A 14,135-nucleotide genomic window follows, 5' to 3' on the forward strand; every position below is an offset into this window, starting at 1 on the left:
GTATTGTTCATAGCTTGATTACCTCTCTTCCACACTGCTGTTCGTGCTGCTGTGCACTGCTGTCCTCTTTCAACCTTGACTTTGAGACTAAATAAGCCACACAGCTTGGTCCTCTACAAGAAGTTATTTCACCTGACATTTCTCTCTATCTATTAAAAATATTAATTCGCCCCCTTGGGGCTTGAGTGCCTATGACAAACAATATGTTAATACCATCATACATTTGCCCTTTTCATGACCAGCTCACTCAGGGGTTCAGAGTGATGCCCTGAGCCACCAGTGCCCCCTGACCAGACACATGTGAACACTGACTGATGCTACAGCAGTTCTGCGAAGCCAGCTCCAGCATACCAAAGGCATCACTCAGCTGCTGCTTGATTTGGACCCAGCCTCTTCAGAAAACCTAACTTACTTGTCTAACATCTCACAGACACTGTGGCACCAGGGACTGAGTCCAGCTCCTCTGAGAGCTTTTAAATACCTCCGCCATGAGATACTGCCTCCATCAGTCTGCTTCAGTTTTTACCTCCTTCAGTCTCCTACCAGATTCCTGCACACCTTCTAACCTCTGGCACAGACCAGGCTCATGGTGCCAGACATGCTGCACGATCCATTCCTGCCCCAGGTGTGTCCAGCCTTGAGTGTTGATCAAGTGCTGCACTGGAGAAAGAACTTGTGATACATGACTGATAAGGAGCAGAAAAGGAGAGGCGGCAGACACTGAATCTGACGCCTTCAGTGCTTGACTTTGCAGCGCAGACATGGAACGCCTCTGAACAGTGTGCATAGTCAAGAGGTTTCCTGGCATTTTTTTAAAAGCTTATACTGAAAACAATAGATATCAGTGATATGCACATGAGTCACTGCTAGAACTGGGACTTTTAAATCCAGTGCACAAACATCTGGCGCTTGAACCATGCACACGGACAAGGACCTTCCTCAGACTCCTCTGTTCTGGTGGCTGGTGGTAATGCCCACAAAGAAGTGACTGCAAAGACACTCCTAAATGGAGCTCAGACAAAGGCAGCTGGGTGAGACAGCTCTCACAACATCTCTTGTAGGCACAGACTGAGCCCAACAGTAGCAGAAGGTGGGCAAAGACTTTTACAAATTTGAGCAGTTTTGCAGGAGAACACTTCTTTCCATGCATGCTACACCAATGCTGCTAGGAGAGTGGGGAGGGGAGGAGTTAATAAATTCCTTATATAGATGGAAAGAGGGGAGTCTGGTTTGCAGGAGAAATGTGTTTATGTGGGCTGGGAAAGGTATAGGAGAAGGCAAGTCACCACTGCCCTGTGGACTAGCTGTCCACCCATGGGCTGGTCCACAGCCAGTTGTCTGCACAGCCATTTGAACTGAGACATGGCAAGAGCTGCTGTTGAAGAGTTTTCAGTTTCCCTCTGCAATCTGGACTCAGACTCACCCTGCTCTCCATCTTCCCCCACTTCCTGGCCTGAGCTTTCCTCCTCGATCTCCTCCAAACCATACGCTCATGGCAATTCCCAGTTCTTGGTCTCTACTTCTCCTAGCTGGATATCCCCATGTTCCTTCTTTCCCTCAGACACACTTAGCCAATTTTTCCCATTAAAGCAGTCACAACCTCCTGCCTCTCCTCATCAAATCCCAGACCCTCTTTCTTCTCACACCCAAGTCCTTTGCCCTATAAATCCCACTATCCTCAACTAAAAGTGAATTCCTTTCCCCATTCCCTCATGTTTACCACATCTGTCATCAATGTCTTCTCCCTCTCACCTCTCACCTTTCCATTATTAAGCACTGGAAAGCTGAACACTAGATTTGGGGGTCATCCTTAGGAACAACTGCAACAGGGAAAGAAGGAATAGGAAAGAAGGAATCAGTGGGAACCAGGAATGACAGACTCCTCCCTGCTCAGCCCAGTGATGCAGCCCCTGCCATAGTTACATGGTTTTGATTCCCGCTGTACCACATTGAGTTTTCCATGGGAAAGAAAGAGGTTTGCACATGCTCACTGAGGATAAGACCAATGCGAATTTTATTTGGTATAAAATAAAGATACATACACATACCAAAACCATTGTTACCGAGCACGTGCTATCCATTTTATACAAACATTAATATATTTGGCCAAATCAGAATAGAAAGCAGAGGTAAGAATAAAAACACAGGGGACATCCTCTACAAAGAGGTAATTTCCCCCACACAAACTGGAGTTGTTGTCCCAAAACACTGAAGTGACAAATGATTTTAGAGAAATATCTTTGAGAATATTTGAACACAGGCAAAAGACCACCACAGCCTAAGTTAAAAAGAGTATGCAGTTGTTTTGACTGAAATTCCAAGAGTCTTAAACCTTATGCCCATGACAAAAAGCTTCAGTCTATATACAGTTGAAGTTTGGCAAAGCTGGACCTTTAGAAACAGGGCAACAAGTTTGGAAGTTCTATGGAAGGACTGGATTCCCACTTAACAGCAACAACAAATGGCACTGCAGGTGCCCCAGGTTAGCAGCAGAGCTTAACATCTAAGTGCTGGAAGCAAGCAAGAATTTCACAGTACTCAATATGCAGACTGCAAGTCCTAAAACTTTAATCAGCTTCCAGCTTGATGTTCAGAGCCGAGATACATGTCTTACCAACACCAACAAACAACAGGCTTCATCACTGAAACCCACTGCCTCAATGTGTTTGCACCCAGCATTCATCTCTTTGAAACACAGCCAAGAGAAGGACAGTCTGGACCTGGCCCCTCATTCACACACACACACACTGCCAGCAGGGTGTTGAAAACTGCTAGTGCAAGGTTTAACAAATCGTGTTTCTCCCATGTCATTCTGCATGGTTGTAGGTGTCGCAGCAAGTTAAATAGGAAAGACAAAACAGCATCTCAGGTAGTCCCAGTGCATCACGGATTGTATGGTGACTGAGAAATGACATGCATCATCAGAGAGTCTCAGTGACAGCTCTCTGTGTTCAAGAAAGGAACAGAACATGCTGTCGGGCTTGTTGGCTCTCAGGGTTTCAGTTGTTTAATTGCGTTACCATAACAAACCCAGAAACTCTGCAGTATTTTTATGGTTGAGCTTTACAGAAAGTGGTGATACTGAGAACTTAATGCAGAAACTCAGGACTTTTCTTGATGCCCAGAGTGATGAGGGAGAAGGCAGCTGAAATGACTCATGCAATACTGAAGTTGTTAAATAAGTAACTCCACAAGCATTCTAACAGTTCTGTTAGACACTGCAATGGATACCAAACTATTTCTATTGTCCCTGCAGTATGCAAGTACATACTGTGGATATCTACAAGGACTCCATCAGTAATATCCTAAGAAGTAGAAATAAGGTGGGGCCCCAAGTATTTCTTGGCCCTGGGCTTTCATGATTTCCCACAAGTATGCCATTAATTTGCCTCCCCAAAAGAAACAATATAAATACAGATATGATGTTGTAAAAGAGCAGTTAACAATTATGACATGGAAATATCCCAGCCTTTTATGAATAATTACAGTGCTCAAGTTTCTAGCTCCCTTAACTCAGATGTGTGACAACCAGAAGTAAAAACAGACAACAGAAATGTCTGTGAGCTTTTGTCAGTTTTGTACCCATTTCCCACTATGACTTTTCAATAAATTAAAATCGTAAATTCATTGTATGTAATGTAGCACAAACAGGTAATTTTCACCAGTCTCAGTCTGAAATATTAAAACTTTATGGCTGGCTATAAAAATGTGTTTACTGTTCTCTTGCTTCTCATGCCATGCTCTGCTCTAAATAAGAAGTTACAGTTCAATTTTCTACACCATCCAGTAGAACTGTGACTTCACCTCAAACTGCCCAAGCCATAAATGTTCAGCTGCCCTCAAAATGCAGTCTAACTATGGGTGTCCTGCTTTCAGCAAGTTCTGGTTGCTTCGGAAGATCTCTGCCACTGAAACTCCGTGCTGGTTGTCCTAATCATGCCTGTTTCTGTCTTTTCAGGAAAATACCAACACTGACATTTGACAGTACATTTGCTTTTCCTTCAAGGCCTGAGTTTCAAGACCAAGTACATGCTGTAAGCACCCTGAATGATGCTGTCCAATGCCAACAAAACACCCTGAAGAGAAAAATGAGATGCATTTGTTGGTGAGCCTGTGTTGTCCTCCTTGGGCAGGAGAATTTCAGAAACCCTTCTAGTGACTGAAGCGCACATGTCACACCACCAGTCATTAAGCAATTGTCATCCATATACTGTTCTAAGATGTCACTCTGGCCTACTTGCTCCTTTCTCAGCTTTGGATATTCCCTATGAATTTTTAAATTAGTTTTTTAATTAATTCAGGTGCACTGAATACAAACCAAAAATTGCACTTGGCTAGATTTTGTACACATTGGCCAATGGAGCCCTTTTCACATTATACAAGAATTTAAAGAATTAAAATAATGACTCACGGAGAGCAACCAGGCTAGTGAACAACTTCTGCTGGCAGAAATAATTATTGATACAGAAAATACATCTATCATAGAATATCCTGAGTTGGAAGAGACCTACAAGGATGAGCAAAGTCCAACTCCTGGCTCTCCACAGGACAGCCCCAACAGTCACATCATGTACCTGGAGCATTGTCAAAATGCTTCTCAAGCTCTGTCAGGCTTAGTGCTGTGACTACTTCCCTGGGGAGGCTCTTCTAGTACCCAACCACCTTCTGGGTATGGAACATTTTCCTAATACCCAACCTAAAACTCCCCAGACACATCTTCAGGCCATTCCCTGGGTCCTGTCAGTGGTCACCAGAGAGAAGAGATCAGTGCCTGTCCCTCCATTTCCCCTCATGAGGAAGCTGTGGACTGCAATGAGGTCTCCTCTCAGTCTCCTCCAGGCTGAACAGACCAAGTGACCTCTGATGCTCCTCACATGGCTTCCCCTCAAGGCCCTTCACCACCTCTGCAGCTCAAACGTGGAAAGAGTTTCAGAAAATACCAAATAATTTCCAATAAGTGGATTTCCTCCCAGCAACAAAAATCAAGTTAAGCTAGATGTTAACACTTTTTTGCTCATCATGATGAACCAATTTTAGTGAAATTAAGTGTGAATTTTGAAAGAGGAAAGGTATTTACCACCTGAAAGAGCGTGATGAGATTCCCTGTCAAGGTGAGAAGAATGCTTAACTGTTGCATCACACAATTCTGCAACTGCAACTTGCTAAGAACCAATCAACAGGATATTCTGGATTTTAATCTCCCATCCAATTTAAGAAAACAAGTACCGTATCATCTTTTGGTGTGCACAAAAATATTAATTTCTTTCCAAACCTGTCAGTACAAGCCAGGCTGGGTGTAGCCCCAGAAAAGCCTTCCAAAATAGGTTACCTGACACAGGTTATCAAGGCATTGTACGAGTATTTTCTTTCTATACAAATACCATTATGAAATGCCACTGGAACACCCAGAGACAAATTCTGGTGTCACAGGCACAGTGAGAGAATGCAGAAACATCCCTTAGATAATACACAAGGTTTTCCAGCACAAAATGAGACCCTGTAATTGTTACTTCGAGCAGAAGCCCAAGGTTGCAAAACTGTATCAAGTATGCTACAGGGAAATGGATACATTTGTTCAAAAACGGTTTTATGACTACATTTTCCTGTCAGATAATGAAAGAAAACTGCTTCTTGCGCCAACATACTCTCAGATGGGAAGATCAAGGGAAAAAAGAGCTAAAATAAATGAAGGTTCATCCTAACTTAGTGACATGCCATACAGCTTAACACCAGAGCACAAAAATGTACAGTACAATTCAAACACCTCCTCCACGATAACATAACATCTTTGAACTGCCTTTATTTTCAGCCCTTTATATAAATACTGCTTTCTTCCTGATCCTGGATTATCCTCAATTTGAAACTCATATTCTGGGCTTGTATTTGAGGACTGCATGTAAACATCCCTATAATCCTGTACACTCTTGTGGGGCCATTTAAAGACTGCCAGGCTGTAATAGATTCAAAAGCAGTCTCTATGAGGTCTTTGCATAATTTATCCCTAAATTACAACTGAACCTTCTATCCCCACATCAAGAAATTAAGAAACAAAGGTATACAGCTTTTATTGCAGATACACTTAAATTGCAGATACACACACCCTCTTCTCACACAAGATATCTGCAGGAATATGTAATTTTAAAATCCAAAATAAAACTTCAGGACTTTTTTGTTTGTCTGTTTCATTTGTTTGGTTGGTTGTATTTTTAATGTGAGATTTTACTTGGGAACTTCATGATTAATTTGTCTTAGCCTCTTAGGAAACATTTGCTTTTGTCCAGGAGTTGCCAGCTGAGAGGATGTTATTGTTTGGAAGGGATGTGATCAGGAGGACCCTGAGCACGGCACAATGTGTCAGCCCGGAAGCAAGGGAAGAAAAGTGATTCTCTCATCTGACAGAGAGGAAAACAAAAACAAAAACAAAAACAAAAACCCCCCCCCCAAAAAACAACAAAAAAACCCCAAAAACCAAAACCCCCCAAAAAACAAACAAAAAACCAAACCAAACCAAACAAACAAACAAAAAAAAAACAAAAACAAAAAAACCCAACAACAACAACAAAAAACAACGGAAATGTCGAGCATTTGCCTTCCAGTTTCATTCACCCTTGCAACGTGTTCCAAAGAAACATGTTAGTCACATGTATCTCACATGGGTATCACCAAACTATATCAATATATGTATATTAAAAATATCCTACTTCCAAAACAATTACAGATTTCTTTAGAAAAGCAAAGACTTCTGCCACAATCATCTTCAAAACACATAAGCAGGTGAATGTTTACCCTCTCAGCACGACTGCTTACCCTGCTGCTCAGAACGATGAACAGAGCAGAGCTGGACACGGTTCCCCTTCCCTCAGCCCCCTCCCGACAGCACCAGCAATGTACAAAGGCAGAGACCATCCCTGCAGAGCAGGTTTGGAGTGGGAGAGCTGAGTCCTACCCTGCCGCAGGCTCTCTCCTGGCTGCCCAGGCCCCTGCTGACCTCTGCAGCGACTTCACAGAAGCCTCTTGTGTTTCAGTAGCAGTAGGACAGAGGTCAGTGTGATTCAGATCTCCAGAAGGGCAATGCTCTTACAGGAGCATCTTCCAGGCCCTCTAGTTCCTTGCTGAAAGTCTTCACCTGGGGGATTTTTAAATTTTCTTGCAGTTTGTTTGTAGCATACCTGTGCTTTGTACACGATCACGTTTTGACGCTAAAAGGCTCCAAGAGTGATGCCGTACTCGGAGGACACCTCTTACCAAACCCCTCTCGTAAACAAAACACTCCCCTGCCCTCTCCACGCAGCCCACAGGTAACACAGGCACAGTAAAGCCACAGCGGTACGGGGGGCCCGGACCCTGCAGCGCTGCTCGTACCCGAGGCGAGGCAGGTGTCCCTCAGCCGGAGCTGCCCCCGAGGGAGCGCCCGGCCCGCCAAGCGGGCGCCTACCGCTTCAGCGGTGACCCCCGCGCTCAGCTCTGCCCGACGGCGCCCGTCCGCCCGCCCTCGGGCCCGTCCGGGACGTGGTATTCGGGCGCTACCGGGCGTCGCCGGCGCTGAGGGGGTAGGCGAGGATGCTCATGGCCTCTCCGCACGCCGCCTCCACCTGCCGCACCTGCTGGCGGCTGAGGCGCTCCCGCCAGGCGTGCACGGCCTCCCGCGCGTCGCGGGCGGAGATGAGGAAGGGCCGGTCGGAGGAGTAGGCGGCGCCGCGGGTCATGTTGAGCACGAAGTCCTCCAGGGCAGGCGGCACCGTCAGCCCGGCGAAGCGCAGCAGGCGGCGCAGCTCGGCGCGGGGCTCCCGCACCAGGTCCTCGTAGCGGAGCTGCGTGTAGCGGCGGCGGAGCCAGTCCGGGGCGCGCCGGGCCAGCAGGAGATCGCGGAGCCAAGACTGGCAGATCACCTCCAGCGCGCCGCCGAGGAAGAACTCGGCGCGGTGCTGCGGCTGCGGCGGCCGCCCGCCGCCCAGCAGCCCGGGCGGCAGCAGGAGATGCTGCTGCTGGTGGCGGGCCGGGCCCCGCGGCTCGGCGCGGTGGCGGCTGCGCAGCACCTGGACGCTCTCCCGCAGCAGCGCCTGCCGCGCCTTCAGGCGGGAGTTGTGGACGGCGCGGGGGTCGCGGAAGAGCTGCACCACCCGCAGGTTGAGGCCGGGCTCCCGCAGCAGCGGCAGCAGCGCGCCCAGCTCCAGCAGCCGCACGTCCTTGATGACCACCACCGGGTACTTGCGGCACTCGGCCTCCAGCTCCCGCAGCGCCCGGGGCGGACACGTCTCCTCGCAGGTGGCGCCGTCGACGAGGCCGATCTCCTCGCGGGGCCGCGGGGCGGCGGGGCAGAGCGGCGGCGAGCAGATCACCTTGTTGGTCCGCCAGCCGAAGATGCTGGCCGTGGTGAGGTTGTCAGCGGCGGGCGGGGCGGGGGCCAGCGGGTCGCGGGGGCCGGACGGGGCGGTGTAGAGGCGCAGGACGGAGAAGTCGCAGCGGAAGAGAGCGCGCAGCATGTCGCGGAGGGCTCCCTGCAGGCTCAGCGCGTCCCCCGGGTAGAGCGCCTGCCAAAGGTGCCACATGGGCTCGTACAGGTAGAAGACGTCGGGGTGCTGGTTGAAGAGCTCCCCGAGGAAAGAGGATCCCGTTCGCCAGGTAGCGTGGAGGTAGATGTGCCGCTTCCCCGCGCTGCCGTTACCCGCCGCCCCGGCCGTGCCCGCCTCACCCTCCTCCTCTTCTTCGTCCAGCGGCGGCCGCTGCTCCCAGCCCCACTCACTCAGCGCCTCCTCCAGGCTTGGGCAGCGCCGCAGCAGCGGCTCCTCGTCCGCTCGCCCGCGCCTGGCCCCGTAGTCCAGCGCGTAGGGCACAAGCAGGAGCAGCAGCAGCGTGTACAGCACCAGCACCGCGGCGAAGCGGCGATGTTCGCCTCGCCACCGTCGCCGGCCCTTCATCGCTGGGGCCGGCTCGGACCCCGGCTCCGCCGACCCTCTGTTTGCCGGAGGGCGGCTCTTTGCGGAGAAGCAAAGTTAGCGGCGGCGGCGGCGGGGATGTGGGCGGCGGGCGGTCCTCCCCGCCGGGAAGCACGCCCACGGGCACGCCGGCCCGGCTCCGGGCCGCTGGCCGCGCCGCCCGCCGCTCTCGCCGCCGTCTCCTCCTTCTCGTCCTGCTCCTCCTCGCAGCGCGACGCGGAAGCGCCCGCACCTGCCCCCGCCGCCGCCTGAGGAGCTGCCAGCGCCGGCGGGGAGCGGGCTGCCGCTGCTCCCCGCGCCGCTGCTGCTCCCGGTGCCGCTGCGCCGGGCTCCGGGCCGCCCCTCGCCCGGCCTCCCTCCCTCCTCCCGGGCAGGGCCGGAGGGGCGGGCTCGGCACGGCGGGACTCACCCCCGCCCGGGAAGGGGCGCACCGAATAGGAGGTGTGTTAGCCAGGACAGGTACCGAGCAGCCGAGAGTGCCCCGAGGAGCAGTGGTCGGTCCTGCTATTCACCAGAGCTCCGGAGAAAGAGCACGCAAGACGCTACGGGAAGGAGAAGAGGTGCAAATGTATTTTTAGGGTAGGTGACAGCTATTAAAATCTGCAGTGAGTTTCAAAAATGCTGCAGTTCGGCGCTGTAGAGAGCTGCGGGGTTTCTCAGCCACACTTTTGTCTATGTGTGTGTGCTGACGGGATGCGGACATCTCGCTCATGAGTCATTGCTCCAGTTTTTACACCTGTGAGTTCCACTGCTGTCTGAGCGGGTCACCCTTTGCAGCTGGAAGGAAGAAATATGCACCCACAGAGTGACATTCAACCTATTGTGAATGTCTTCCTAAAACCCCTCTTTATTAACTACAACAGGAACATAAAGTTACCAGTTCAAACGTAGACGTCTAGTTTTTTAGACATATAAGATTACTTGAAATCTCCTGGGAGATGGAAAGTCAACAAGATGTTGACTTCAGGTGTTTAAATTAAAATGTATAGTCTCAGAATCTCCAGCCCCTGAAAGATGCGCACATAAGGAGATGGACTTTGATCCCATGATCCTGGTTAAGGCATCCAGCTGTCTGGAAAGTGAGGTCCCTGTCCTGCTGATGGTATAATGGGAGCTGCTGACAGTTCTGACCTCTAGGCAATAGGTGGCATCCTCTGTAAAACACTACTAATATTTAAGTATGGTGTACAGGGTAAAATTCAGAGAGGATAACGCAGTTCTTGCCCTCAGTGTATGATGCTTTGACTCTCAGAAGAGTCTTTGTGGTATATAAGCCCCTGTGGTTAGACACATAGCACAGCCCTTGTCAATGACACCACATGCAACAGAGAGCAGAAACAACCCCTTAGTTTCGTGGGTGCTAAAAAGGCCCCATCTGTAGTACAGCTATATAGATATAAAGCCTGAAGATGCTGGATATAGTATGAATGTCTAATTATTAAGAAATAATGTAATTTTAAATTTATCAGACAAAGCACAAGGACCAGAAATCAATGTGAGGGAGAAAAAGCATGCTTCTCTTCTGTCCATGTGGTGAGCCAGTAGACTGCCTGCTAATCTTTACTTGCCCCATGTTAATAAGTGTTAAAGACTGGGCTTCCTGCCTTTTATAGAGTGCTGAGTGAGTAGATGGTGCCAAACAAGATTTGTGAGTTCTTAGCAGAAGAATGTCAAAATTATAGCATTGGAAAGGAAATTCTGCCTCAACATTCATTTCATTGTTTATATCTTTAAACACCAAGATACACCAGTATCTTACACTTAACAGCGTGACCTCTGACTCAATTACTAGGATTTCAGCCAGACCCTCAGACAACTAAAGGAGGATGACAGAATAAAAATACACTTGCCAAAATCAGGTTACAGTCTTGCCAAATAAAACCCTTCCCCATCCAAAACCCATGCATACTTAGTATTTTGAGAGTCTCCAGCGTAGCTGATTTGTGTGGCATCATGCAGAATAGTAATTTGGATAGATTTACCAAGATAGGATCCTGGGAAGTGCTGATGAGGATGGATAAGCCTGAGATGCCAGGATTTCCCCTTTGTAAGACAAAATAGTGGGTTGGCAGTAGCATCAGCACCACTGATGGCCAATGAGCCATGCCACAAGACATGTTACTTTAAACTAATCCTGTATGGGTTTCTATGACACATACTTGGGCCTAAGAACTAAAATCAAGGTTTTAAACCTGCCTGACTGGAGTAAAGCTGTCTTGCAAAGAATCAAACATCTCACAGAGTGAGACAACCCATGAGAAAAATACGAAACCATAGAAATAAAACTGTGTTCATCTTACGCTGATTTTTTTTTTCAGACAGTGGAGCTACAAACTTCTGTGGCAACTGTTCTAGAAAAAAATGAAATACACAAATTACTTTGCCACAAGATACATATTTTAGTAAATATAAAACCATAGTTGTTAAAAGATTACCAGATGAAAAAAGAATGACAGTAAGTGTTTTGTTCTGCACCTTCACAACAGTTCCTCTACTGGAAGAGGATTAGACTCTAAGTGTTTACTTCAGTTGTTTTGGGTTAGAGTTTTTTCGGCATGGGGGGATCCCAGCAAAGCCAGTATTTATTTTGCCACCCAGCAGGTGCCTGAGCTAGGCTTGTAATCCTTGAGCCCCAGCCCTCCTCAAGAAAGTGCCTACTTCACAAGAAGTACCTAATTTGAGCATTGGACTGCTGGTCTAAATAGAGTGGGAAGAGATTAACTTTCTCTTTTCTTGATTTTCAGTTCCGTACTGCATTCTCTCTTCAGCACAGATGAGAGAGATGATTTTCCCTATTTAGGCTTTTTCTATAAACCACAAAGACACCATTTATATATACAAACGATCTGCATCAACTTCTAAGATCGGAACAGTTCTTTACCCAAGGGAGACACCCAGCTTCTTCTTCACTGATCTGTGAAGTAGTCTGCCCATTTGGCATCTAGCTCCTGCCATTTTTGGTGACAATTCTCTGCTTAATACTGCTTTGTAAAGAGGGGAAGATAGAATATAGGCATAACATGTTCTGCATATTTTAGTATTGCAGTATTTCCTTTCTAGTTTCCATGCTTGTCACTGTAAGTACTGGCTGTTTTTAATATAACATAACATTGGCTTCCTGTGTATTATCTCTCTAACTTAATTTTTGCTCTTCTGTCTCCCACGGTGCTTCTACTGTCAAGAGAGACAGTAAATGCTGGAATGCAGCATTTCAGCCTCAATAAATTTTATCTTCTCAGCAGAGTCTCCAAAATAGAAATAGTTGCCTCTATATCTCACAATCTTTCAGCTCTCCCATGCTCTTGTCATTTCCAAGAGTACTTTGTGAGTAAAAATAGCTTGATTTGCTGATAAAATTAAACATGCTTTGCACACGGAGCACCACCCTCAAGCATCCTGACTGTTAATGAGCTCTCTGCTTGCACATGTTGTCAGTCACAGGCTTCAGCCAAGAGGAAGTCTGTGGTTAATAGCAGCTTAAAAACCTTCAAGAAGCCAACAAGCTAGGACAAATGACCTTATTTTTGAAGTTACTTTGTCATCAGATGGTTCAACATGTGCAATACCACATGTTTCACATACGGAACCAGACTTAGTAGTTCACATTTTAGAAAGGACGTCTTGAGAATAGTGGGAAGGAGAAGCTGGTCCAGACAAGATGGTTGGTGAAGAAGGGACTCTTTGTGGTGTAGTTTTCCCCAAAAGAGGAACAGAGATTGAAGATCTGCAAAAGGTCAAAAATGTCACAGAAATTCTGAGACACTCAATGGAAATTTAGAAGATCTGAAGAAAGTGGAAAGTAAGACAAAAGCAGAGTAGACTTCTAATCTGGGGCTGGTAAGCAATTGGGTGGAAGTGGCTTCAGATGCAAAGCCACATTCAGAAGGTAGAAATTCAGCTTTCTGTATGTACACCTGATGTGACTCTTGAGCATCTGGAAGCAAGACAAAGAAATGATGCACGAAAACTGTAGTGTTCTTGACTACCTTGGTCTTGTGTACTCCTGATCATTACACTGGCACAAGTCCAGACCTCTGAGTTTCTCTGTGGCCTGATTTGAGGGAAGCCAGGTGTACAGTTACTGGTCATAGCCAGCAGGGCTTCATGAGAAGAAAATCCTGCTTATCAAACCTGACTTCCTTTTATGACAAAGTTACCTACCCAGGTGATCAAGGGCTTGGATTTCAGTAAAGGTTTCCATACTGTTTCTTACAGTATCCTTCGGGCCAAAATGTCCAGCACACCGCTGGATAAACACATGGGTGAACAACTGGCTCATAGTTCAGGCATAAAGGATTACAGCGAATACAGACATCAGACTGGTGACCTGTCACTAGTGGGGCTCCACAGGGCTCTATTATAGGTCTTGTGCTCTTACACATCTTCATACAGGGCTTGAATGCAGAACTGGAAGGGATACTAAGCAGGTTTGCAGACAATACAAAACTGGAAGGAGCTGTTGCCTCCCTCAAGGCAGGGAGGCCCTGCAGAGACTTCAACAAATCAGAGGGCTAGGCAATCACCAGCAGTATGAAGTTCAGCAAAGGAAAGAGCTGGATTCTTCACCTGGGATGGGGCAGAATGCATCGACAGACTGGGAAACGAGGTCTGGAAAACAGCACCATGGAAAGAAATATGGGGGTCCCGATCAAGCTGAACATGAGTCAGCAGTGCCCTGGCAGCCAGGAGGGACAGACTTGCCCTGGGGTGAATCAGGCACAGCATGGCCAGCTGGGCAAGGGAGGGGATTGTCCTGCTCTGCTCTGGGGCAGCCTCACCTTAAATATTGTGTGCAGTTTTGGGTATTGCAGTATAAGGAAAACAAACAAACAAACAAACAAAAAAATTAGAGAATGTCAAAAGGAGGGCAACAAGGATGGTGAAGGGCCTTGAGGAGATGCTGTATTGGAGTGGCTGAGGGCATTTAGTCTGTTCAGACCTCATCATTGCAGTCTACAACTTCCTCATGAGGGGAAGAGGAGGGACAGGGACAGATCTCATCTCTGTGGTGAACAGTGACAGGACCCGAAGGAATGGCCTGAAGTTGTGTCATGGGAGGTTTAATTTAGATATTAGAAAAAGGTTCTTCACCCAGAGGGTGTTTGGGCTCCCCAGGGAAGTGGTCACAGCACCAAACCTTACAGAGTTCAGGAAGCATTTGGACTACACTCAGGCACATGGTGGGACCCTTGAGGATGG

At 47.9% G+C, this 14,135-nt stretch overlaps 1 protein-coding gene across 1 annotated transcript; it reads right to left on the minus strand.

The window, feature by feature from the left end:
- Positions 1-1,991: 1,991 nt before the first annotated feature.
- On the minus strand, positions 1,992-9,316 carry CHST7 (carbohydrate sulfotransferase 7). Its single transcript, XM_066313564.1, has 2 exons — positions 6,552-9,316; positions 1,992-6,392 (listed from the first exon to the last, which is right to left on the minus strand). The coding sequence occupies exon 1, from the start codon at positions 8,916-8,918 to the stop codon at positions 7,524-7,526; it is 1,395 nt and encodes a 464-aa protein (XP_066169661.1). The 5' UTR covers positions 8,919-9,316; the 3' UTR covers positions 1,992-6,392; positions 6,552-7,523.
- Positions 9,317-14,135: the final 4,819 nt, after the last annotated feature.

The sequence above is a fragment of the Sylvia atricapilla genome, chromosome 2, assembly GCF_009819655.1.
Source record: "Sylvia atricapilla isolate bSylAtr1 chromosome 2, bSylAtr1.pri, whole genome shotgun sequence".
Taxonomy (NCBI): domain Eukaryota; kingdom Metazoa; phylum Chordata; class Aves; order Passeriformes; family Sylviidae; genus Sylvia; species Sylvia atricapilla.

Excerpts from the sequence above, each read along its gene's own strand:
- CHST7 (XM_066313564.1), bottom strand. The coding sequence starts at position 8,918 with ATGAAGGGCCGGCGACGGTGGCGAGGCGAACATCGCCGCTTCGCCGCG.